General features: G+C 53.1%; 8 protein-coding genes across 8 annotated transcripts; 3 read left to right on the top strand and 5 right to left on the bottom strand.

Annotated features, from left to right (window-relative positions):
* Positions 1–196: 196 nt before the first annotated feature.
* Positions 197–1,866, top strand: POSPLADRAFT_1145654 (hypothetical protein; the record flags this gene model as incomplete). The annotated part of the gene is made up of 5 exons (XM_024485820.1): positions 197–264; positions 296–430; positions 488–592; positions 671–680; positions 748–1,866. The coding sequence occupies 5 exons, from the start codon at positions 197–199 to the stop codon at positions 1,864–1,866; spliced, it is 1,437 nt and encodes a 478-aa protein (XP_024338556.1).
* Positions 1,867–2,468: 602 nt separating this feature from the next.
* On the bottom strand, positions 2,469–3,621 carry POSPLADRAFT_1040178 (hypothetical protein). The gene is made up of 5 exons (XM_024477691.1): positions 3,498–3,621; positions 3,352–3,440; positions 3,137–3,292; positions 3,023–3,079; positions 2,469–2,964 (listed from the first exon to the last, which is right to left on the bottom strand). The coding sequence occupies exons 1-5, from the start codon at positions 3,553–3,555 to the stop codon at positions 2,917–2,919; spliced, it is 408 nt and encodes a 135-aa protein (XP_024338555.1). The 5' UTR covers positions 3,556–3,621; the 3' UTR covers positions 2,469–2,916.
* A 1,600-nt stretch (positions 3,622–5,221) lies between these two features.
* Positions 5,222–6,186, bottom strand: POSPLADRAFT_1040176 (hypothetical protein). Its single transcript, XM_024477690.1, has 5 exons — positions 6,090–6,186; positions 5,841–6,034; positions 5,708–5,785; positions 5,484–5,657; positions 5,222–5,427 (listed from the first exon to the last, which is right to left on the bottom strand). Exons 2-5 carry the CDS (start codon positions 5,949–5,951, stop codon positions 5,404–5,406), a joined length of 387 nt encoding a protein of 128 aa, XP_024338554.1. The 5' UTR covers positions 5,952–6,034; positions 6,090–6,186; the 3' UTR covers positions 5,222–5,403.
* Positions 6,187–8,627: 2,441 nt separating this feature from the next.
* On the top strand, positions 8,628–9,460 carry POSPLADRAFT_1047032 (hypothetical protein; the record flags this gene model as incomplete). The annotated part of the gene is made up of 4 exons (XM_024479186.1): positions 8,628–8,657; positions 8,740–8,878; positions 8,931–9,196; positions 9,266–9,460. 4 exons carry the CDS (start codon positions 8,628–8,630, stop codon positions 9,458–9,460), a joined length of 630 nt encoding a protein of 209 aa, XP_024338553.1.
* A 737-nt stretch (positions 9,461–10,197) lies between these two features.
* On the bottom strand, positions 10,198–11,846 carry POSPLADRAFT_1070345 (hypothetical protein). Its single transcript, XM_024482391.1, has 5 exons — positions 11,406–11,846; positions 11,004–11,325; positions 10,799–10,946; positions 10,637–10,737; positions 10,198–10,579 (listed from the first exon to the last, which is right to left on the bottom strand). The coding sequence occupies exons 1-5, from the start codon at positions 11,731–11,733 to the stop codon at positions 10,300–10,302; spliced, it is 1,179 nt and encodes a 392-aa protein (XP_024338552.1). The 5' UTR covers positions 11,734–11,846; the 3' UTR covers positions 10,198–10,299.
* A 727-nt stretch (positions 11,847–12,573) lies between these two features.
* Positions 12,574–14,051, bottom strand: POSPLADRAFT_1066287 (polysaccharide lyase family 14 protein; the record flags this gene model as incomplete). Its single annotated transcript, XM_024482057.1, has 7 exons — positions 12,574–12,886; positions 12,947–12,954; positions 13,021–13,104; positions 13,157–13,228; positions 13,284–13,398; positions 13,451–13,634; positions 13,687–14,051. Coding segments are annotated over 7 exons (920 nt in total), but the record flags the coding sequence as incomplete, so codon positions are not given.
* A 1,235-nt stretch (positions 14,052–15,286) lies between these two features.
* On the bottom strand, positions 15,287–16,793 carry POSPLADRAFT_1040170 (hypothetical protein; the record flags this gene model as incomplete). Its single annotated transcript, XM_024477689.1, has 4 exons — positions 15,287–16,017; positions 16,077–16,103; positions 16,167–16,235; positions 16,677–16,793. The coding sequence occupies 4 exons, from the start codon at positions 16,791–16,793 to the stop codon at positions 15,304–15,306; spliced, it is 927 nt and encodes a 308-aa protein (XP_024338550.1). The 3' UTR covers positions 15,287–15,303.
* Positions 16,794–18,162: 1,369 nt separating this feature from the next.
* On the top strand, positions 18,163–19,833 carry POSPLADRAFT_1040168 (hypothetical protein). The gene is made up of 9 exons (XM_024477688.1): positions 18,163–18,340; positions 18,405–18,438; positions 18,496–18,538; positions 18,620–18,849; positions 18,916–18,932; positions 19,008–19,044; positions 19,099–19,160; positions 19,251–19,435; positions 19,520–19,833. Exons 1-9 carry the CDS (start codon positions 18,309–18,311, stop codon positions 19,675–19,677), a joined length of 798 nt encoding a protein of 265 aa, XP_024338549.1. The 5' UTR covers positions 18,163–18,308; the 3' UTR covers positions 19,678–19,833.
* The last annotated feature ends 384 nt before the right edge of the window (positions 19,834–20,217 follow it).

Here is a 20,217-nt window from a genome sequence, read left to right as displayed (position 1 = left end):
GTCCATGCATATTTCCCCCCTAATCTCAGGGAGTGGGAAGATGCCAACAATGCCAAGACATACCCGACCAAGCCCAATCGGAGATCCGTGCTGTGTCATATATGAAAATCACCCGCGTGGGCAACAGCCTCGAACATAACCGTCCCCGCCGCTATCGGGGAGACCGTTCACTCTTCATGAGGACGCCAGCTATACCATGGACTTGGCCTTGAACTGGTACAACCTTGGAAAAGCCACCAAAGAGACGAAAACACAAGCACGCGCGTACTCACGTTATGTCAGAACCCAATTCCAGATCACATGCTACGGCGCCCTCTGCGCTCGGGTTTCAATCTACAGATGCCGCAAAGTATTGGCTGTCTGTAGGCCGCGGTGCCCAGGTTTGGCTCGAGCCACAAGCTGCAACTTCGGTCACATCTGTATCGATCACGTGGGTCGCGTAGCTGGCAGTGACTCAAAGTCATCTTCATCCGACACCCTACGGTAGCACTAACTTCAAGTCACAATTGATCAACATTGCGGACATCCGTTTCACCCTCTCTGAGGCAGCGTCGCTGCTGGAAAAGCTGAGCAACTCCTGCAGAGAATGGAGGTTAGCAGCGTGTCATTCGCAATGTATGATCTCAAGATGTCAAGATGAGCTGACCTGCCATATGCTTGTTTCACGCAGTCTCACTGATGTAAGATATTGTGGCGATCAATCAAATCACATAATTGCAACTGATACTGGTTGGAACTTGCTCCCAGCTCAAGTGCATTGAGGATGAGCTCCTGCATACCCTCTCGAATGTTCGAATGTTAGTAAATGCACAACACCCTGTCAATCGCCTTCCTGTCGAGATTCACGGCGAAATCTTCCATCAGGTGCCACCACCGTTGACAACCAATCTGGAAGACCCCAGCCTCGAAGAATTATTAGTCTGGGATTCCCTCTTCGATTTCAAGGATACTGATGCGTTGCTTCCACTAACCCATGTGTGTCGTCGGTGGCGCGATGTGGCATTGGACACACCCACTCTTTGGACAACCATCTACGGCTCCTCTCATCCTGATGCCATTAGCGAGTATCGTATCCGCTCGCAAAGCGCGCCGTTGAGAGTGCTCAATGTTGAAGATGAAGATCTCGACGTGGAGCAGCTATGGCGCACTGACGGACAGCGCATTCAGTCGCTCGCCTCGTATACAGGGCGCGATTCCGACCTACCCGCGTCCTATGCCCACGGACTTCAAGCCTTGGCGGCATGGGACTGCCAGTTTCAAGGCGATGTTTCTAACGTCAAGGTGCTTGTCCTACGGGCGGTGGATTGGCATCTCCCCAGCTCCCTCACCAATCTCACGCACTTTTACTTCGCGCAAAAGCGGTTACATGCTGTAGACTTGTTTCACATCTTGTCGATTGCACCGAGGCTAGAGGACCTGGGTTTAGACAAAATCATTGCTGAGGACGCATTCGACCCTCATGAAAATATCCCTGCTGTGACTCTCCACCATCTTCGCCGTCTCGCAATCTGTTGTCCAGACAGGAACATGGTATCCGGATTCTTTTCACACGTCGGGCTTCCTGCGCGCTTGGCGGTCAACTTCGAACGCTGTAAAGTGTCCGACTTTCAATGGCTAGTCCCTCTGACGCAGATTGATGCAAAGTCTTTGTACATCTCTGCCTGGACGCACTCGGTAGTCGCAGCTGGCTCTTCGAAAGCGGTGCGCTTCAGTAATTACCATGACTTCGGAAGAATGGACCGATGGATCACGGCTCTACTGTCACATTTCCATTTGAACGATCTCTGGATTGCGAGTACTAATAAGGAAGACGAGGCGATCTCTGGACGAATTCGAATGTCACGTGGAACGAGGCATGGGCCGTAAAAAGTATTTAAAGGTCGTAGAGAAAATCAAATCATATGTGAGAGTGGTACGGCTTATCCAAGATGATCAAGATGATCCAGTTGCACTACCGCTCCCAGATGTATGCACCGACGGTGTTCCCTCACCGTATTTCTGGCCGAAGAAGTGGAGTGAGTTGTTTCCTCGAGTGTAAATATCTTTTTGTATTGACGCAGATATCCTTTTGTGCAGCGGAGATGTCTTGAGTTGTATGATTCGTAGAGACGGAGGTGAGGCGACCCATAACCACTGAGCAAACTCATTAGTGACTGACGCCTAGTCGGATAATTCAGCCGCAGTCGATGTTAGTCTGAGGAACGTACAGAGCGAAATGGACATCCTCGGCTGCTTGCTCGCTCATTACGTTGAACTCTGTTGAGCTTCGCGCCTTGGACCTTCTGCTTTCGATACATATACTCTTAGGCTATGTCCTCTCTCTCGGCATTCATTACTTCCCAGTGTGTTCGGATGCTTAAACCGTGCAAATGCATGCTTGCGCCTGGTAAAGTCGACGTCGACAACTTACGAACCATAACGAAGTTGACGCCACATGCCTATCACACAATCGACAGACGCCATGCTCGCACCGGGATTAACACGGTTATATTTGAACAATACTTTGAGCTAAAGATACACGCATCGAAATCCAGACGCACGGCGAGGTTTGACAGATATAGTACAACAGCACTAGGCATACAGACGATCTAGCAAGCGAAGCGGATAGCGAGAGTCCCAGTGCTGCTCGAAACGAAGGTAAGAGGTCTAACGAGGCCCCGTTCATATGGCGCACCGGTGCGCCAAAAAAATCGGGAAGTTTTGACCTTTAGAAGGGCGAGCGCACCAGGAGGGGCAACACGACGGAAAGCAAAGTAGGGTCTACAGCGACGACGGCAAGGAAATAAGGGGGAGTAGGAGCATTGTTTACAGTAGGTAAGGAAGGGAGTGTGGCGCTAGGGCACCCTAAGTGCAGGAAGCTGACTTTTGAAAGAACGAGCCCGTGGGCTGATAGTGGAATTGAAGACTGATGTCAATTCACACTTCGTCACTCTCTTCTGGGAGTTCTTCCAGCTCTTCCACAGGCTAAGGACATCACGATGACTGAGTATCTCTGTGACAGAAACTAATTGCCGATACGCACGTCTATTTCTGGGCGGTCAAGATCGATGATCTCGTCAGGTATCGCGACGTTGTCGTTCTGTTCACAAAGGCGGACTATTAGCATGAACAGGCAAGGGCAGACCATACGACATACCTCGTCTGATGGCTGGGTCTCCGATGCACTCACGATCTCGGAAAGAAGATCGAGTACGTCGGCGATTTCGCTCGCAATCGATGGTTCAGCTGATGCCGTCGGTATGACTGGGGCGGCAGTGGCGCTGACTACAGAAGCACTGGATGCTGCCGCTGGCTATATCTCACATGTAAGCACAACAATCCTTTCCATATTTTCCGCCAGCAATGACTCACCGGTTCAGCGAAGAAACATCCGAGTATGCGGCAATTTCTCTCCTCCAACGCTGGTGAGCCTACTGGTGCGGTGTATACCAGCGGTAAGGCTGCGGGGCATCAGCCACAATTAGCCGACGTAATGTGGACAATGCGGGATCACGTACCACCGACGATCACACCAGCGATCGCGAACGCTCGGGTCAGAATGAATGTAGCAACCATTGTCGATGACGAGCGTTCAAGTGAAGCGAGCTGTAGGCGCAGATGCAAGTGGCAGGTCCAAGTGTAGGTATCGCTGGCGGGACCATCGTCCTTGTACAACGATTACTTATAATCGCCATCACGAAGCCACAGACGGTGGCCCGATCGACCAAAAGACGACAAGGCACAGACTTGAATACCATTACCAATGGGACGAGGGACGAGAGACTGGGGTTGACGTCCCAGAAAGGAAGGCCGCTTGTGAATGCACATTGCAACGTGAGTACGTGTGTGCACGAGGGGGCGCCGGTACAAGTGGCACTACAACACCTTCCTTTTTAGGCCACGCATTACTAGTTGCCAAAAATGGACGGTCGTTTGTAGCCAAACCCTTCGCCTCAAAATTGTACGTACTTATCGTCTTTGCGTAAGAGCGGGAAGCTCTGTTACTGTCAGGCAGTCGACGCTCTATTCGGTTATAGCCGCATCTAAGTTATAATCCAGAAACCTCGGTCCAACTCTAGGCGTCGAAAGATTTCGCTGTGACTAACCCCCAGCGTAATAGGTGTTCGGCCGCCCTCGGAGCTCGAGTCCCGTGCTCGCAAGATACGGGATACTGCGCTTATAGCACTATGTTTACTTCCAGTGTTGTACAGCAGAGCGCACGCGACCTGTCACGCATTTTGGTGTGTACCCCAAGCCCTAGCCTTCTGCCGCCTGTGATTGGGAAGTGCGTGAGTGCTATCAGTGCGGTGACGGCGACTTTTCCCGCGCTGAAAATCAAGGTATTGGACTTTCATCCGCAGTCTGACCAGGGTGTTTCTCAACGGACTCGATCTTCAGGTACAAAAATCTACTTTTTGCCCTTCTTTGATTATGGTAACGGGTTGTGCGGCGTCCCATTGCATCGTTCCTATACACTCCGAGGGTAGCACCACCGAACACGACGCGGGTTTCACACCAGTTCTCCTTGTCCATCAGGTTTAAGAATAGCTCGGTATGACTAGAGCTCCTTGAAACTGGTCTCCTTGCAACGTCCTTGGATACTTCTTAGGAAGCCGCCTCATTGCGGCCGACTACTCACCACAGACGAGATCGGGCCCTCAGATTTATACTGTGGGTGAGCATGCGCCAATAAAGCGACGGTATGTTTATCATCTTGTAAGCAAAGTCATGCTCGACGTAGATTAACAGCACGATTGTCGGCGCCTGCATCAACTTGACAAGGCGAAGTAGACGTTCTAGACCATGTTTGAGTCTTCGGCGATCGTCAGCAGGCATTTGCAAGCGCTATGGGGAACACGCAACGTATGATCGCCGCAGGGCCAAACGCGAAAAGCATCAATATGCTGTGGAGGGTATCACGAAGGAGCAGAGTGTCCAGGCACCGTCGAATCCATCTTCGTGAGATTTTACAAGTGGCTTTGAACCTTCTGCACAAATGTTCATCTCAAGAGCCGGAATAAGCACGGCTGAATTAAAACAACAACAATGCGTACACAGCACGACATAGCAAAGGCAGAGCGGAAGGTTAAACATACAACAGACTAATCGAGTTGACGGTAACCAATAATCTAAACAACGAGCGAATGACTAAACGATAGTCAGCTTAGCAGCGGGAGACAAGGCCACGGTGGACGCCGGAGACCGGGCCGGTTTTGTCGCTGGATAAGACAGTGTGCTGTGCAAGTGAAGTGTACATATCCATCGCCAACCATGTGTGCTACAGACGAAACAGAAGGCAGAGTGTCCGACCATGGAGGGCGAGGCAAGAAGGAGGACGACCGTTTAGGCCACCGGTGCAGGATAATTCGAAGAAGTATCGACGGAACCGCGGTAACAAGCAGCGGGTATGCTCTTCCTGGTCAATCACATACAGCCGTCCTGACGGCACTGTACAAGGACAAGGTGAGCCTATACTCAGACAAGGCAGCTAAAAAGACACTAACCGAGTCTGTGGAATCTTCGCTCGGCGCCCGTTTGTAATGCTGCGGATTTCCGGCGACCTCAAGCGCGCCTGCTTGTGAACTGCCCACGGCACTTGTCGCTTCGGTGGGCTGATCCGGCGCGACAGAGGAAGCAACTGCACCCAATGCCCCGGTAGACAAGACTTCTTGGGAAGCCTGCAGGTGTTGTCAGAATGTCAATCGGATCGCAGGAACGCAAGACGCACCAGTTCGGGCTCTGGGACAGGTGCGAAGAGAACGGGAACGGTGACGCTGCCAGCGCTCTGCTCACGAGGCTCAGCAACCTGAGGAGAGGGAAAAGTGAGCACTTCAGTATGTGGTTTCTGCAAGACTACGCACGATTTCATCGAACTGGGTGTAGCCGTCAGAAACCGCGGGTGATCTCAAATCAATGACATCCCCTGCCGGAGCAGACCCCGCCGTAGACGCGGAGGGGGACACGGCATCCATGCAGCCCGGCTGTCTGCAGTCCCTATACAGCATCACGGTGTCGATGACTGACGGCAGTGGAGCTGCGTATACGATATTGAATGCTACACTTGGAAAAGTCAGTGACCAGACATGGAACCTCGTCGGCGGAAGACGCACCTCCGAAAAGCAACGCCGAAATGGCAAATGTGCGAGTGAGAATGAACGTCGGGAGCATCTTCGCTATTCTAAGACAGAGATCGAATGTGACAGGCACGGATGCCCGGGGATGACAGTCTCAGAGAATGGAGGGGGTTGAACAGCGAAGGAGCCGGAATTCCAGGCTTGCTCTGGGGGGCGTCAAGTCGACAAGGCGATCTTTATATTTAGTGTCGCATTGACTGCTCGACATCCGCCTCAAACAACCTGACATACATGGTTGGAACGTGGCGGGACTTCGCACTCCATGTCTGCACTAGAATCTACCCGGGGATGTCCGCAACAGACTCCATACAGTAACTTGCTTGTGACCTCGCATCAGTGACGGCAGCTCTTCTGCCCTTCGATCGCGGGGGACACGGGGAGACAGCCTCGGCAGGCAACGAATTACAACGATCTCCTTTTCGGCCGGGCGCTGAGGGAGGGAAGAGTGATCCAACTGACCTGCCTTTTTTGGACGCGAGTTTGTCTGCGCCACATGCAGCACGGCGCCGTGGCTCTCGGCAGCTCTCATGTTCTCGGCGGCCCACCGCGTCGCAGATCAGTTCCTAAGGAGCTTGGCTGGCTTAAACCTGGTTCGCAACAGGGATGCCACCGCATCAACGAACCCAGAACGATCCCTCTCTCCGCGAACATGCCGGTCGGTGTGAACGGTCGGTAAGGTGATCGTCTTCTCGAAACATAGATTATGTATCAGCGTGCTAAGTATCGTGCTTTGCAGACCCTGTCACTGGACCTGCTCGCGCACTGCTTGGCCCTCCCGCTTGAGTAGAGAGTAGCACTCACACTCGCCTCCTCGTTGACCCGTTTAGGCAACTCTCACTGCAGAGGGAGCCTAATCGGGGGGTTCATATCGTACCGTGATCATCCAATACCCTCCCCGGTTCAAGACGAAGTATATGCGTCACTACGGAAGGGAGTTGGCTCTGCACTTACAACAAAGCGCAGACTCGTAATCCAGCAAATTCATGGATGCTTGGACATAAGTGTAATCCGCACGATCTGATTTGGCGTTGCAATACTTCACAGCCTTATCATTAGTACCGACATGCCCTTGTCCAGACGGCAGATTATGGACACCGGTGCTCCAGAACGAGAGCACGCGTGCGTTTTTGTGAGCTCGTGCAACCGGTACCGATCTCGGGCTGATATCCATCGCACGCGTATCACTCATGATCCCAGTATATGAAGGCCAACGCTCCGTGTTTCATCGCGATGATGTCCGATACGCACAAGACGACCCCGACGCTATTTCGCCTTGTCCTTTACCTCGTAGTTTCCAGCGCCAGCCAACGTACACGCAAACCCTTTGTGCTTACCTCACAGCCTGGCGGATTGCTGCTACCGCGCCGTGCAGCGAATCAGATTCGCCGCTTTGCATACATTCTGGGCGACCCCAACTGCGTTGGTGGGTGATTCGTTGCTTGGCATGTCCAATCACATCGAGTACTAGCCGGACAGAAGGGAACACTTGTATCAGTGACAGCTACGACGGGCTTGCACAACGCCAGCATGCACCTGTAGATGCCTTCGGTTACGGTACACGCACGCTAAGTCGCTCCCTGCTCCCGTAACCTGACAGTCGTCCTCGAGGCGACGGGCTTCCCTATCGGGTTGTCAGCGTCCTCATTCATCTTCAGTCTCGTGCCATTGCATACCATCGCCGTCTTCCAAGTTCCCTGATACGCAGCTGTGTTTCTCAAACAGCCCTCCTTAGAGCGCTATCCCGCTATTGCTCGGAACCCACCAGCGTATGCGATCCAGGGTTATCGTGAACTACGTATGCCAGCGAATGTGACGTGGCTCCTTAGCGTTGACAGCGGCAATTCGATGGACCTGGGGACAACTCTCCGGCTATACTCTGCTTCAGTTGCTCTCATTGTAGTCTGTCAGCGGGTGCTTGTCGGTAGCTGGCTAGATATCAGCTTGCCTTGGCGCAGGGAACGGTGCTTTTCGTGGGCCTGCCGCCCCCATATCGGATGTCGTTCCTCTGCTTAACCCCGCACCCGACCTTCCGAGCGTCATCGACAGGTGCGCTTGTGCGGCGCACCACTTCTATTTTTTCTCTCCCGCCCCACCGTTGCGTGCCGTTTGCAGCATGCGTTCCACGTGTAGGCCTGATTAGTTGTGTAATAATTAATGCGGCAGCTCTATGGCGTTGAGACAGACCTCAGACTCGTCGAGGCCCCGCGGCGGCGTGCGTTGACCGACGTCATAAATAGCTCAGAAGCGAACTAAATATGGCCATCGAGCCAGTCAGAGGCCGCCTCACGGTGGGAGCCGAGCACGTGAGCGCATTCAACCAATGGGAGAGCGTTGACGGCGCCGATCAGAACCTTGGGGACATCAATGGAACACGTGGTGTACAGAAGTCTAAAGCCTCAAGTGCGACGTCCGACTCCTTGCCCTTGTCTTTCGACCTCGGTTCCCCTCCTTATAGCCTCCCCCTCCTTCAGGTGCTCCTTGCCGCCCTTTTCGTCGAGCTCACCGTCCGACAAGATGCGTACCTTCTCTTTTGTCGCTTCTGCTGTGAGTTTCTGTCTTGCTATTAACTGCGGACAGCGCTGATAAGCAGCAATGCGTGCTATCGCGCCCGTGCAATTTTCAACAGCTGGCTGCTGCCTCTGTTGTGTTCGCTCAGAACAATACCTACGTGATTACCGTCGGACACAACACGACCAGTAACGCGAGCTTGGTCTTCCAGCCGCAGGAGGTGCATGCTGTGGTCGGGGACACGGTCATCTTCAACTGTGAGTCGCTCTTATTGTCCATCAAGCTGTGCGTATCTGATGGGAGCTATAGTCACGCTGGGAAACCACACCGCGACACAGGCGACGTTTGCTGAGCCGTGTATCCCTGCTCATGAAGCTAACATCACAATCAACGGATTCAACTCTGGATTCCGTGACGCCGGCAATGGCACTGCCATCACGATCTTGTCAGTTCCCATCCTCCCGCAGAACGTGAACACTACGATGTGGTTCTACGACTACAACACGTGTGGAGAGGGTGGTGTGGGCGTGATCAACGCGAACGACAGTTCGACCCAGACACTGGAGGGTTTCGAGGTATGTAAAGGATTATGGAGCCTAGAGTCTGTCACTCATTTACGCGCATGCTGCACGTCGCGTCCACAGCGTAACGCGGTTCGTTTGAATGGCACAGGCTCCCTGACGTCGTCGAGCGCGGCATCTAGTGCGACCTCGCCGAGTGGTACCAGCGGCAGCGCGTCCAGCAGCAGCACCACAACCGGCAAGACCAGCGCGGCACATCATCTTGTTGTCGGCAGCCTAAGCGTGCTCCCGCTGATCGCTGCTGCCCTCACCCTCTAAGGACGCGTTGCGAAAACAGCCCCGCGTCCATATACCCTTTGGTGAGACGCATGAGTTACGAGCGTCATTGTTGTGCGAGTGGTCATCGTGGGGGAGGGGTGGTTGGTGAGCGGGTGCGTCCGCGTGGTGGTATGTGTGGATTCTGGACCCTAGACGGCTGTGATCGTGCCTTGACTATCGGTTTGACGGTTTGACACCCCACGCGCATTCTGCTGCGCCCTACTCACGTTCCCTCGTTGATTCATACCATATCCTTTTGTGTTATTGTCACTACTCCTGCGGGCGAGGTCCTGTGCCTGCCCGTTTGTCTGCTTTACGTACTTGTCCGTGTTGTTAGTCTATTTGCTGATGCTGCTTCGTCGTGTTATGGCTGCTTCGTTCGTTGTTGTGGCATACACTACTTGTGTTGTCTGTGTTACCTCCCTGACCCTCCCCAATCCCACTACATTGGGCTGTGTTGTGTGTCACTACGTATGGATGTGCTCTTGGCATAGTATCTGTGTAGATCGCTTGCTCTAAGTTATTCATAAACACATGGTGTGATTTGTTCGCAAGAGCTTGCATTGATGGTGGCAGACGAGTCTTCCCTTGTCGCTGCCAGACCATGACGCGATCACGTGGCTGCGGGCAGACGCGTCGCGCTGTAGATGGTTTCATGATAAACAAGTATTCGAATGGTCATAGCAGGAGACTCGCTGTGATCATGTCGAATCGGTCTCATCACCATGAACACAACATCAGGTAGAAAGGGTATCAAGTGAACAGTACACAAGCGGCAGGTGATGTACACGGGTATGATACATTACTTCAATAGTATCCATAAAGCAAATGCTGCAGACTCATCCATCAGTACCAGCGATGCATTCATAGATATGGTTGTGGCACTCCCGGCAGGCCGTCTCCTGTCTCTCATGGGACGTATGGCCGAGCGCACAGCGTGGCGAGTTCTTGAACTTCTCAGCAGCGTATTTGTCCATAAGCGCTAGCAAAGCCGCACCGCCGTGCTGCAGCTCGCCGCGCGCGAGTCTCGCGACCCACTCGTGCAATCCCGCCTTCAAGTCGCCTTCAAGCGGATACTCGCTGAGGAGCTCCACTTCGAGCTGCTGCACCTCTTCGTAGCTGAGGCATCGGTCAGAATGAGGACGTGGGTCGAGGGCGACGCGCAGACGTGCTCACCGCGATGTGAACCTCGAGAAGAGCTCGGGCAGGATGTTGTCCGCGGTAAGCTGTGCCCCGAGGTTCTCGAGCGCACGCTTCTTCAGGTCGTCGAGGCCGTACTGTGCTGCGCGTGAGCATGCGGTGCGTGCGCGCGGTATAGGTATAGCAGGGACCACACACCCTGTCAGCGAGCCGGTAGATCGACTTGGGCGAGCAGAGCGGCGACTCGTATGCGGAGGGGTGTTGGGCGGCTGGACGCGCGTTGGCCGACCGGAGCGGCGCGAAGTCGATCTCGCCGGTGTACAGGTACGCGACGAGGGCCTGCAGGCTGCGTCGGCGCGCATGTCAGCGCGCGGGGCGGTCACGTCGAGCGCACGCTGCTTACGTCTTGTGTGCGGCGTCCTTGACGAACACGCTGCGGCCCCTGTGGTGCACCGCGCCGTGGTCGTCGGACGTCGCTTCCGAGGATCCTGACACGGGCCGCCCCCGCTGGGTTGGCGACGCGCGCGGCGTGAGCGTCTGCGTGGGCGCGGCGGGCCTGGACGCGCCCGTGCTCGCCGGAGCATCGTCGTTGTTGTCGTCGTCGTCGTCAAGGTCGCTGTCGGACTCGTAGCCGTACTCGGCGACGGACGCCTGCTCGGCACTGACGTCCGGGCTGTCGTCGAAGATATCGACCGCGCGGCTCTCGGAAAAGCCGCCCGTCAGCACTGCGGTGCGCCCACGTTATCAGCACGTGTACACAGGCTCAGGCCTGGCAGCCATAGCAGTAGCACAGACGGGGACGTACGCAGGTCGAACTTGGCGGATGTCCCGCGAAGCGCGATGCTGTTCGCATAAATGGGCTGGGGCCGTGAGACCGTGTCGCCCGAGCGCCGGGAGAAGGCGTGGAGGCGGGTGTCGACGAAGCTGCCGCCGGCGATGGACGCGTTGAGCGCCGCGCGCAACATCTGCTCCCTGCTCGTATACGGCAGCAGCGTTATGCCGGCGGTGTCGGGCGTGTCGGTGCGTGGTGAGGGTGGTGCTGCGCTAGCATTGGTGGCAGCCTGGACGGCGTTCGCAGTCTTCTTCTTCCGTCCCCTCTTGAGTGAATTTGGCACACGCAGAGACATATTCATGAGACGACGCGGTTGGCGGGGAGTGCTTGGGCAGATCGGCTGCTGCCTGCACGGCTGTTATGTATGCGATATCCAGGAGCCGAGGCCTGCGAGGGTGCAGCGCATTGCGCTGCGTCGAGCAGTGCAACTCGTGGCCATCTTCTGGAAGCACCTTGATTACAGCCTTGAGCCAACATCTTTGAATTGCACCACGCGTGTCCTAGGGCGCGGTGGACAGCCGGACGTTAGAAGCTACAGCTATCCGTGCCCGGATCGTGGCCTCTTCACGTAATGGACTGCGGGTGCCTGTGCCAGAGGCGAAGTTAACATAGCACCAAGCTGTCATTCTCTCTACTTTTCCTTACCAACGTTCGCTTTCATCAAAACAAGCTTTGGGACTTCGCCAAAATCTGAAGTAGTCTTCCCTTGTGCATCGCTAGACTTAAATCAGTACTCACAGTCAGGCCTTGGGCTATCGAAAGATCCGAATGCCTGTGTGGTAGGCGTTTGTGAATCGATAGCCTGTTCGGACCGGTATATATATTTGTAGGATAGTACCGGAGCTGGGCCTCCGGAGGCTAACCAATGTTAGTTGTCCGCGGACCGTCTGCTCCTCAAAAAAAAAAGATTGTACCAGAGCAACATGATCTGATAAGCTGCCTTCGTGGACTTACAAGGTCTGAGATCTGAGATCTCAAGGTCTGATTTTTCAAGCTGACTGCTGTCCAAAATGTTTATGTTCCAGATACCTTAGTCGGTTTCCAAGACTCAGGGATCTGTCGGCAAGATACACAGGCTGTTCGCGCAGTCAGCAAACAATGTTGTGGTAATGCCAAAGGTGTACGACGGGCATCGAATAATAAATTGTCAAACATTATGATAAGCATTATCTAAGTAAAGCTTAAATGACCGGTAAGATAAGATTCAAGTTATATGCTAAGCATCACGATCATCGTTTTGCAGACATAGGTCTCTCCGTTGCCCCTATGTGCATACTATCCTACAGCTGAATGGTGAAAATGCAGAACACCGCACGACATCGTGCCAGAAGTCATCCCTCGCATGCACAGTGTTGCATCCAATTAGGCGGCCTTAGTGCTCCCCCACATTTCGATGTTGCGGAAGTATGAGTGCACTTCCGTCGGCGTGGCATAAGATGAATCACCTCCTGCAAATCGAACATCTCATCAGCATTGCAAGTCGATCGAACAGACAGTCGTAGGCTCACCTCCAAAGAATGTTCTAAGCGATGATTGTTGCAAAGCGTCAGGAAACAAACAAGAGAATTCGAGGGGGATGGAGACGCACGAGAAGAAGAAGCCACTGATATAAACATCATCGCTATTGCGATATTGCAAGATGTCCTGATTGATAGCTTCGACATTGTTGTGACTGACATTCGGTCAGACGAAGGCTCTAGGTAGATCATAACGGATATACTCACTATAGCGCTACCTGGCCGTTGGCAGTGTCGAGAGGGTTGTTCAGACGCACAAGCATTGTGACCCGGTTCCACCTAGAGCGTAAAGAGTTGTGAACTTTGGAACTTGCATCTGGCGAAAGATACCTACTGTCCAGCGACAAAGCTGAAGGATCCACGGTCGATGCTGGTACCATAGCCATCCGAATGACACTCAAAATTCTTGTTGTCGCACAGTTTATCAGGTGTTAGGAAGTACGAGTACACTGTATATTGCATTAGCTTCAGTTATAGACAGAGGCAGCCATAAAAACTAGCCTTCGCCTGCCCCATCCGTTCTCCACATCACCCTGCTGGTGAAGCAGTTGGAGCCATCCGCAGCATTACCGCCAGAACATCCGTTTTCTTTAGGGCCACCCCTGATGCCGGGGAGTTTTCCGCCCTTGACCCAATCGAAATCGATATCAAATGCAACCTCGTAGGTGACGAGCATCGATTGGAACTGCGCTGTATGCTTAGCATGACATTTACCTCTTGTGTGCACAACAGCGTACCTTCTCGTTACCTGAAGGGTTCCAAAGGGCGGTGAACTGTGCGCCACCGCCGCCCTCGGAGTAGCTGCCCTTCCCGTAGGTGACTCGTAGCACAGGCGACTTCGAGTCGGAAGCACCGCTAGGGAAAGGATCGGTGACGAAGGAGATATCTTCAGCGTCATCTATAGTTTTGTCATATATAGGCCACGATGAGGTCAGGTACGATTTGGTGTCAGAATTGGACAGAGAAGCAGTTGGGAACGGCAGGTGAGTGCTGGTTGTTAACGAGTAATTGTGTGCAATCGCTGAGGGAGATGCAGTCGTGGCAGCGCCGCAAACAGCTGCGAAAGCCAGAAGGCCTGTCCAGGCGAGAGACTCAAACATTGTGTCTTGGGATGATAGAACTCTATGAGAGGTGGAAACTATATACACTGCATACCACCGCCGTTCAGCGCAGGCGGGTGCGAAACCTGCAGGATAAACCGCTTCCGCGGTGTCGCAGTTAGATCAAATTTGTTGTATTGATGCATGTTCCTCACCTATGTGGGACCGCGTCACAGCAGATCATAGCATCATTGCTGTAGGTACAATGATGATCATGTCGATCCGTCGGATATTCTCGGCTGGCCCGACAGGCTGAGAGTAAACATCAGAGATCACGGAGTCAACATCTCCTCATAAGTTATATAATGTTCAACAGAGCGTGAATCTGGGTTGGGGACTGAAGATGCAGTAGAGAAAACGCACCGAAATTGGAGACATACGCGCTTAATGATAGGCGGCTCCGATCTTCACTCATTGTTTCAGCCCGACGTCAATACAATGATGGAACTGGGAGTGTGAAGCTATTTTCTTACAGAAAGCATGGAAGTCATCGTTGGCCGGTCCCACACCAATCATCCATGGTACAATGGCTAGCCACCCGATTGGTTTCCAGATGATGCTTCCGATGTCACCGTCCTCGAAGAAACATAGCGTTGATTGCTCTGTCCGCTCTGAGACTAGCAGTCCACAACGAAACATGATATCTTCTGCACGCACATGGATCCAGTTCTCACGACTTTCGATTGCGATGACGATTGTGTCCGCACTGAGGCAGTCCTCGTCGTGATGAATTTCCCATTTTCCGCACACTTTTCCTATTACTATTTCGGAACTACCTTATTTGGAGAATGTGTAGAAGAGTAGAGCACCTCCAATCACCCAGAGACGTCCATCATTACAGTGTCTCGTAGATGTTGACATAGAGCAGTCAGCGAGTGCAAATATACACCATGGGGCCATTGATGGTAGCTAACGCGCACTATTGTGCACGTCGACAGAGCGCATGCAAAGGCAAGAACAAGATCGGAGATATATGTGACGGTACATCTGTCGTCAGGTCCTAAAATTGCATAGCGAGGTTATATAGCAGATGGAGGCGCCGTGCATGTCTTTCTCATGCACGTTCTTGGCCTCGAATCGCATAAGTCCGTTATATTTTGTACGGTCAACTCTATTCGTTCTGAGTTAGAACCACACCCTTCAATTATTCGACCCATCCGGTATCAAGCCCTGCCCCAGAATTGATTACATTGAACCTTTAATCTAATTCGTTTCCAACACAAAGCATACAACACGCGATTAGACAACTGATTTCTAGAGGAAAACCTTCTCGAAGTATCTCCTCAAGCCTTCCGCCCCATGTACTATCGCGCCCACCACACCGTCAGGTCTGACGGCCACGGCGATGGCCTCCTTATCCGAGGCTCCATAAATCGCATATGCATGCCCGCCATCGTCGACGACGATCGTATCGACGCCATCTACCTTCGAACGCCCTGAGGAACCTTGTGGGGACACAACCAGAGTTCTGACTATGCCCTTCGGGTAAGCTCTCAACAGCGAAAGGTATGACTCCAGGACCTCTTCGCTCGTGGAGAAGATAACCACGGTATGATGCGTGGGGCCAAAGACGCGCAGAAGAGTATAGGTCTTCCCCTCGCCGTCGACCAGGTCGGGGGCGTCAGGCGCCCGATCTCCTGCCCTTAGCACATCACTTTTCTGCGAGCCGTACGCATTCGCGCGAAGGTCTTCGCCCTCGTCCACAGGGCTTCGCTCGTCAAGAACGATGGAGCTCCATCGGTAATTTACTCCAAACTGTTTGACGTGGTCCTCGCGCGTCCGTAGCGCCAGTATTGCCTGTGACAAGCCTGCTTCGTCCTTGTTTGCGGTAGCAACGTGGCGGAACAGCTCGCTGGTCATTTTTAGCATGTCGATAATCACGGGTATACGTTCTTCGCTGTAGGTTGACAGCAGGCTCGGATCAGAGAGGCCCTTCTCGACGAGTGCTAGCTTCCAAGCGAGGTTGAACTGGAATAACAGAGTACATGAGCAACATGGCGCGGCTATGTCACGGTAAGTGTACCTACCGCATCTTGGATGCTGGAGTTGAGCCCCTAAAGATTGAAAGTTACTGATCAGATGCGTTCGAGAAGCACGATATGTACGCATATACGTACCTGTCCGCCCGCCGGCGTGTGCACATGAGCGGCATCTATGATAAATGCAAAGTGAGAATTCCAACTATGCTGATTGTGATTGACATACCACCGGCTAGGAAGACGCGATTGCTCTGGAATGTGTCTACCATTCGGACTTGGGGTCTGTAACGATACAAAGTCAATCAGTCAGCTTGGACAAGGTCCATTATACTGACCTCCACTCTGCAACATTAATGATGTCCCCGAAAACGATATCATCTCTGTCGGATCCTTTTTTGAATGCTTGTAATAAGCTAGCGCGATCCGACACAAGAGGCGCCAGTTCGACTGCACCGCCGACAAGAAAAGCAAACACGCCATCATTCTCGGTGGGTCGTAAGCCGACTCGTCTGTAAACAACATGTCCATGAGAGTATCACGCTCACTAAAGGGAGAAAACTCACACCCCACCTGGCAGTGCCCAGTTATGCCAGTGCTGCATCAACAACATTAGTCAACGTAGTGGTGGTTGGATTTTGAACCACTCACGATCTGGTCCAAGCCACTTTTGACTTCAATTTCGCCAATCACCGTGGGTTGCCCAATGGAGTCACCCTGAAAAGTCAAGCCCAACTGCTTGCGCACGGCACCTGGAAAGCATGGCATCAGTTGAAGCCCCAGGTTCGTAGCAATGCTTGCAAGACGCACTTCTGCCGCCATCCGTTGCCACAAGCCAGCGACAATCCACTGACTCCAAGAGTTTCTCGCCGGCAATGTTCTTCGCAAGGTTCGCCGTCACCTTGTCGTCATGCTGTTCTAGACTGCAGAACTCGGTGCCGACCTCGACGTAATGTCCGTGTTTCTCTAGATGCGCGCGCAGAACCGCTTGGGTACTACTTTGTGCCAGCATCACAGCATTGTTCTGGAATACGCACGATCAATAAATCGCCATAAGATCCATATACACAAATAGAGCGTACGTATGGGATGGACGGCGTGGGGTCAGCCGGCGGCATCATGTGAAAGGTCTTCTCAGGTACGACACCGCCCGGTAGCTTGTAAAAGCGTGAGAGCGGCAAATCCCGACCTTTGGCCAGGATATCTGGGAGTACGTCCAAATAATTGAAGATATCCAGAGTACGTGGCTAGTGAAGTTCGTGAGCTTTGTGTAAGGATTTCTTCTGGAGCGTACCTGAATGCCCGCTCCACGCTGAGCCGTGTGGAAACTCAGAGATTTCTCGATTATGCGAAAGGGAACGTTGTTCTTGGCCAATGTGAGGGCGAGTGCCAGACCTGTTGGACCAGCCCCTACCTGGACAGAATGTTTGTGTCCCTGCACCTCAGATGCTATGAATGCGACAGTACTTACAATCAAGACAGGGATAGTGGATGTGTTCGAAGTGCGAGGAGAGGCTTGCGACGACATGTTCGATGGTTCTCTGTGGGGGAGAAACCGTCAATTGGGATATCTGAGTCGAGGTCAAAGCGAGAATGTTGGAGTACAACATACTTGACGATCGCCTGTATTCATACTTAGTGCTGCGCTCGCAGCACTATACCGCAGCGACTGACGACCGTACCCGGCACGCTCAATACTACTCGGCAGTGGACTCTGAGGCATAGTACGTACCAGGTTCAGCACGGCCTCAGACGCTGCGATCATTGATACATGTCAATGACATTCTTAGTTTGATTGAATAGTAGCGGCTCGCTAGGGACGCGTCATCTCGTTCTGCAGTTTGATGCCACCCTCGTCGTGTATCATGGCGGTATAATGCTGCCAGTGAAGGCAGCACCACGCCGGACGTCCGAGTCATCATTCACTGACTTAAGGGCTCAAAAGACATCTCTATGATACAGGTGTCGTGGACTTGCGAATAACGAATGGATCGTGGGCTTACATTCTGCTTACACCGTAACTTACAAGATAGTAGACTCGACTGTCTTCATGGTCACGTGCGAATTCCAAATTCATGGTCAAGTCCGAGTCAGATTTCAATGTTGCCTGTCCCGCGTTTTCGCCTTTCCAGTGAATCCCCAACGGTCTCTCGCATTCCTGGGGCGAACAGCTCGCTCACTATTAGAGTTCACTGGCTAGAAATAAAAGCGCCTTGAGGACGCAATTACCCCAGAAGACATACTCCAAGACCTATTATCGTTATACGCCTCTGTCCGACTAGAATGACCACTCGCAAGATTCTTATGTTGCACGGGCAAGTCATGACAAGATAATAGTATCTCTTTTAGTTTTTTGAAGTAGCCGAGCCCCGCGCACAGGTATGCCCAAAGCGCGACGATCTTCAGCAAACGCGTAAGATCACTCATAACGTCCTCTTCAATGGTCAGTGTAACTCATGGCTTTCCTTAGCTGGGTGCTCTGCGCAAAGCATGTGGCAAAGACGTTGATCTCGGTGTGCCCGTATCCTGAAAGGCCGTATACTCCTGTTCATCTGACCTGCTGCGCGACTTGACTGCGTTCCTCGTGCCGCCAGTCTTCGTCGATGCTCCATACGTACTGACGCCTGTCGACATGGCGTTCCTGAACACCCTGTCGAATTCATCCTCTCTCGAAGACCTCGGTGCGCCGGAGGCTGCCGCTGAGCAGGACCCTGCGCTCGCCCCGCGCGGCTGGTGGAAAGCACAGGCGGATCGCGACCAGACCGCCGGGCTGGAAGAGTCGCTGGCCGTCCTGCGCGATGTGCTAGCGAAAGACCATTACGACGTGCGTCTGTCTCATGCGTTACTCGTGCGCACAGACAGTTGAGAAGTCTGTCACGTCCTCTTTCAGGGTGTGTTTGGGTTCAGGTGTGGTAGCCCCGCGTTTCTTGAGTGTTAGTACTCGCATTAAACTCAGTGGTATCTCGATTTTGTCGTGAGCAGTCAAGGCGCAGCCATGGCTGCTATCCTTGCGGCATTGGTGCGTAGGTTTCAGAGAATATACGATTCAAGATAATAGAACCACTATCGCCAGCTAGAGAAGCCAGCAGTCCATCCTCCGTTCCTCATAGACGGCCAACCCCCACACCTGCCATTGTAAGTGACTGCCTATTCCGCCGGGTGTGTCTCGTGCTGATAATCCCCGCTGCCCGGCATGCCCGGAATGAATTCATTTCACTGCCGCAGGCAATTCTGTGTCTCCGTCGCAGGGTTCCGCCCGCGCAGCCCGCTGGTCGATACCATACTCCTACCGTCATATTCTACGCGCACCCTGCACGTCCTAGGCAAGACAGACGTCATTGTGGTCGAAGAGCGATCGAAGCCTCTGCTAGAGTTGTCGAGCAACAAGCGCGTCGAGTGGCATGACGGGGGTGCGTGCATTACCATTTCTCGGACCATGCGGATTAGCCTTGCTGATAGATACCCCGAACGCATGACACTGCTGCTGTGCATAGGTCATTTCGTTCCCTCTAAAGCACCCTGGCGCAACTTCATCCGTGGCTTCCTCCGGGATCCGTCGATGAGCGAACCAGCACCTGGGGCCGCCGCGCAAACTCCTTCGGAGCCCGCTCACCCGACTGCTTCCGAGGGCAATAACGCCGACGGGCCATGAGATGTACTGGGTTCCTTGTCCTTCTACATGGAAGGCCTATAGGGTAGCGGGGACGTACTGGGACATAGATCTCGCGCACGAGTCTCTCCCTGTATTTAGACTAAACCGCTAGCTTATCATGATAGAAGGGTAGGGTCTTATATCCGACTGGTACAATTGGATAACTGCAGATAGCTCGAGAAGTTGAAGTTGAGAGCAGCGCGGTAAGTAAGTGTCCACGATGGATTGATTTGGTTTTTCGAGAGCAGCTGAGCGCCATGGGGTGGGGTAAAATGTGAGGGGGAATTAGGTCACTAGTGGTCTAGAAGATGTCGGGGTGTCATTCAAGTTCTCCGTGATTTTTTGATCTTCCTCGAAGGGCAGCGACCTGCTTCTTATACTTCCCAGGCATTCCCAGAGTGGGAAGCTTCCCACCCTGACCTCGGTGTGCTCCTCGTCCATTCAATGGCCGGCTGAGGTTGAGCAGCACCCGCTGTTCGCTAGCGGTGAAACAGGCAACGGAAGCTATTCCAATCATCAACGCACTTACAATGTGCACAC

This window comes from Postia placenta (genome assembly GCF_002117355.1).
Source record: "Postia placenta MAD-698-R-SB12 unplaced genomic scaffold POSPLAscaffold_8, whole genome shotgun sequence".
Taxonomy (NCBI): domain Eukaryota; kingdom Fungi; phylum Basidiomycota; class Agaricomycetes; order Polyporales; family Adustoporiaceae; genus Rhodonia; species Rhodonia placenta.
Note: the sequence above shows the minus strand (reverse complement) of the source record. Positions and strands in the feature narration are given on the sequence as shown.

What these genes read in the sequence shown, in the direction of transcription:
- POSPLADRAFT_1040176 (XM_024477690.1), bottom strand. Translation starts at nt 5,951, where the DNA reads ATGGATGCCGTGTCCCCCTCCGCGTCTACGGCGGGGTCTGCTCCGGCA. An exon ending in CTGTCCCAGAGCCCGAACTG is followed by an intron (nt 5,658 to 5,707) that starts GTGCGTCTTGCG and finishes CAACACCTGCAG; the next exon opens with GCTTCCCAAGAAGTCTTGTC. An exon ending in GCGAAGATTCCACAGACTCG is followed by an intron (nt 5,428 to 5,483) that starts GTTAGTGTCTTT and finishes GTCCTTGTACAG; the next exon opens with TGCCGTCAGGACGGCTGTAT.
- POSPLADRAFT_1040168 (XM_024477688.1), top strand. Translation starts at nt 18,309, where the DNA reads ATGACCACTCGCAAGATTCTTATGTTGCACGG. An exon ending in CGACGATCTTCAGCAAACGC is followed by an intron (nt 18,439 to 18,495) that starts GTAAGATCACTC and finishes GGCTTTCCTTAG; the next exon opens with CTGGGTGCTCTGCGCAAAGC. An exon ending in TGGCAAAGACGTTGATCTCG is followed by an intron (nt 18,539 to 18,619) that starts GTGTGCCCGTAT and finishes TCGTGCCGCCAG; the next exon opens with TCTTCGTCGATGCTCCATAC.
- POSPLADRAFT_1040178 (XM_024477691.1), bottom strand. Translation starts at nt 3,555, where the DNA reads ATGGTTGCTACATTCATTCTGACCCGAGCGTTCGCGATCGCTGGTGTG. An exon ending in CGCTGGTGTGATCGTCGGTG is followed by an intron (nt 3,441 to 3,497) that starts GTACGTGATCCC and finishes GATGCCCCGCAG; the next exon opens with CCTTACCGCTGGTATACACC. An exon ending in TTGACCGCCCAGAAATAGAC is followed by an intron (nt 2,965 to 3,022) that starts GTGCGTATCGGC and finishes TGATGTCCTTAG; the next exon opens with CCTGTGGAAGAGCTGGAAGA.
- POSPLADRAFT_1070345 (XM_024482391.1), bottom strand. Translation starts at nt 11,733, where the DNA reads ATGAATATGTCTCTGCGTGTGCCAAATTCACTCAAGAGGGGACGGAAG. An exon ending in ATCCGCCAAGTTCGACCTGC is followed by an intron (nt 11,326 to 11,405) that starts GTACGTCCCCGT and finishes GGCGCACCGCAG; the next exon opens with TGCTGACGGGCGGCTTTTCC. An exon ending in TTCTCGAGGTTCACATCGCG is followed by an intron (nt 10,580 to 10,636) that starts GTGAGCACGTCT and finishes CCGATGCCTCAG; the next exon opens with CTACGAAGAGGTGCAGCAGC.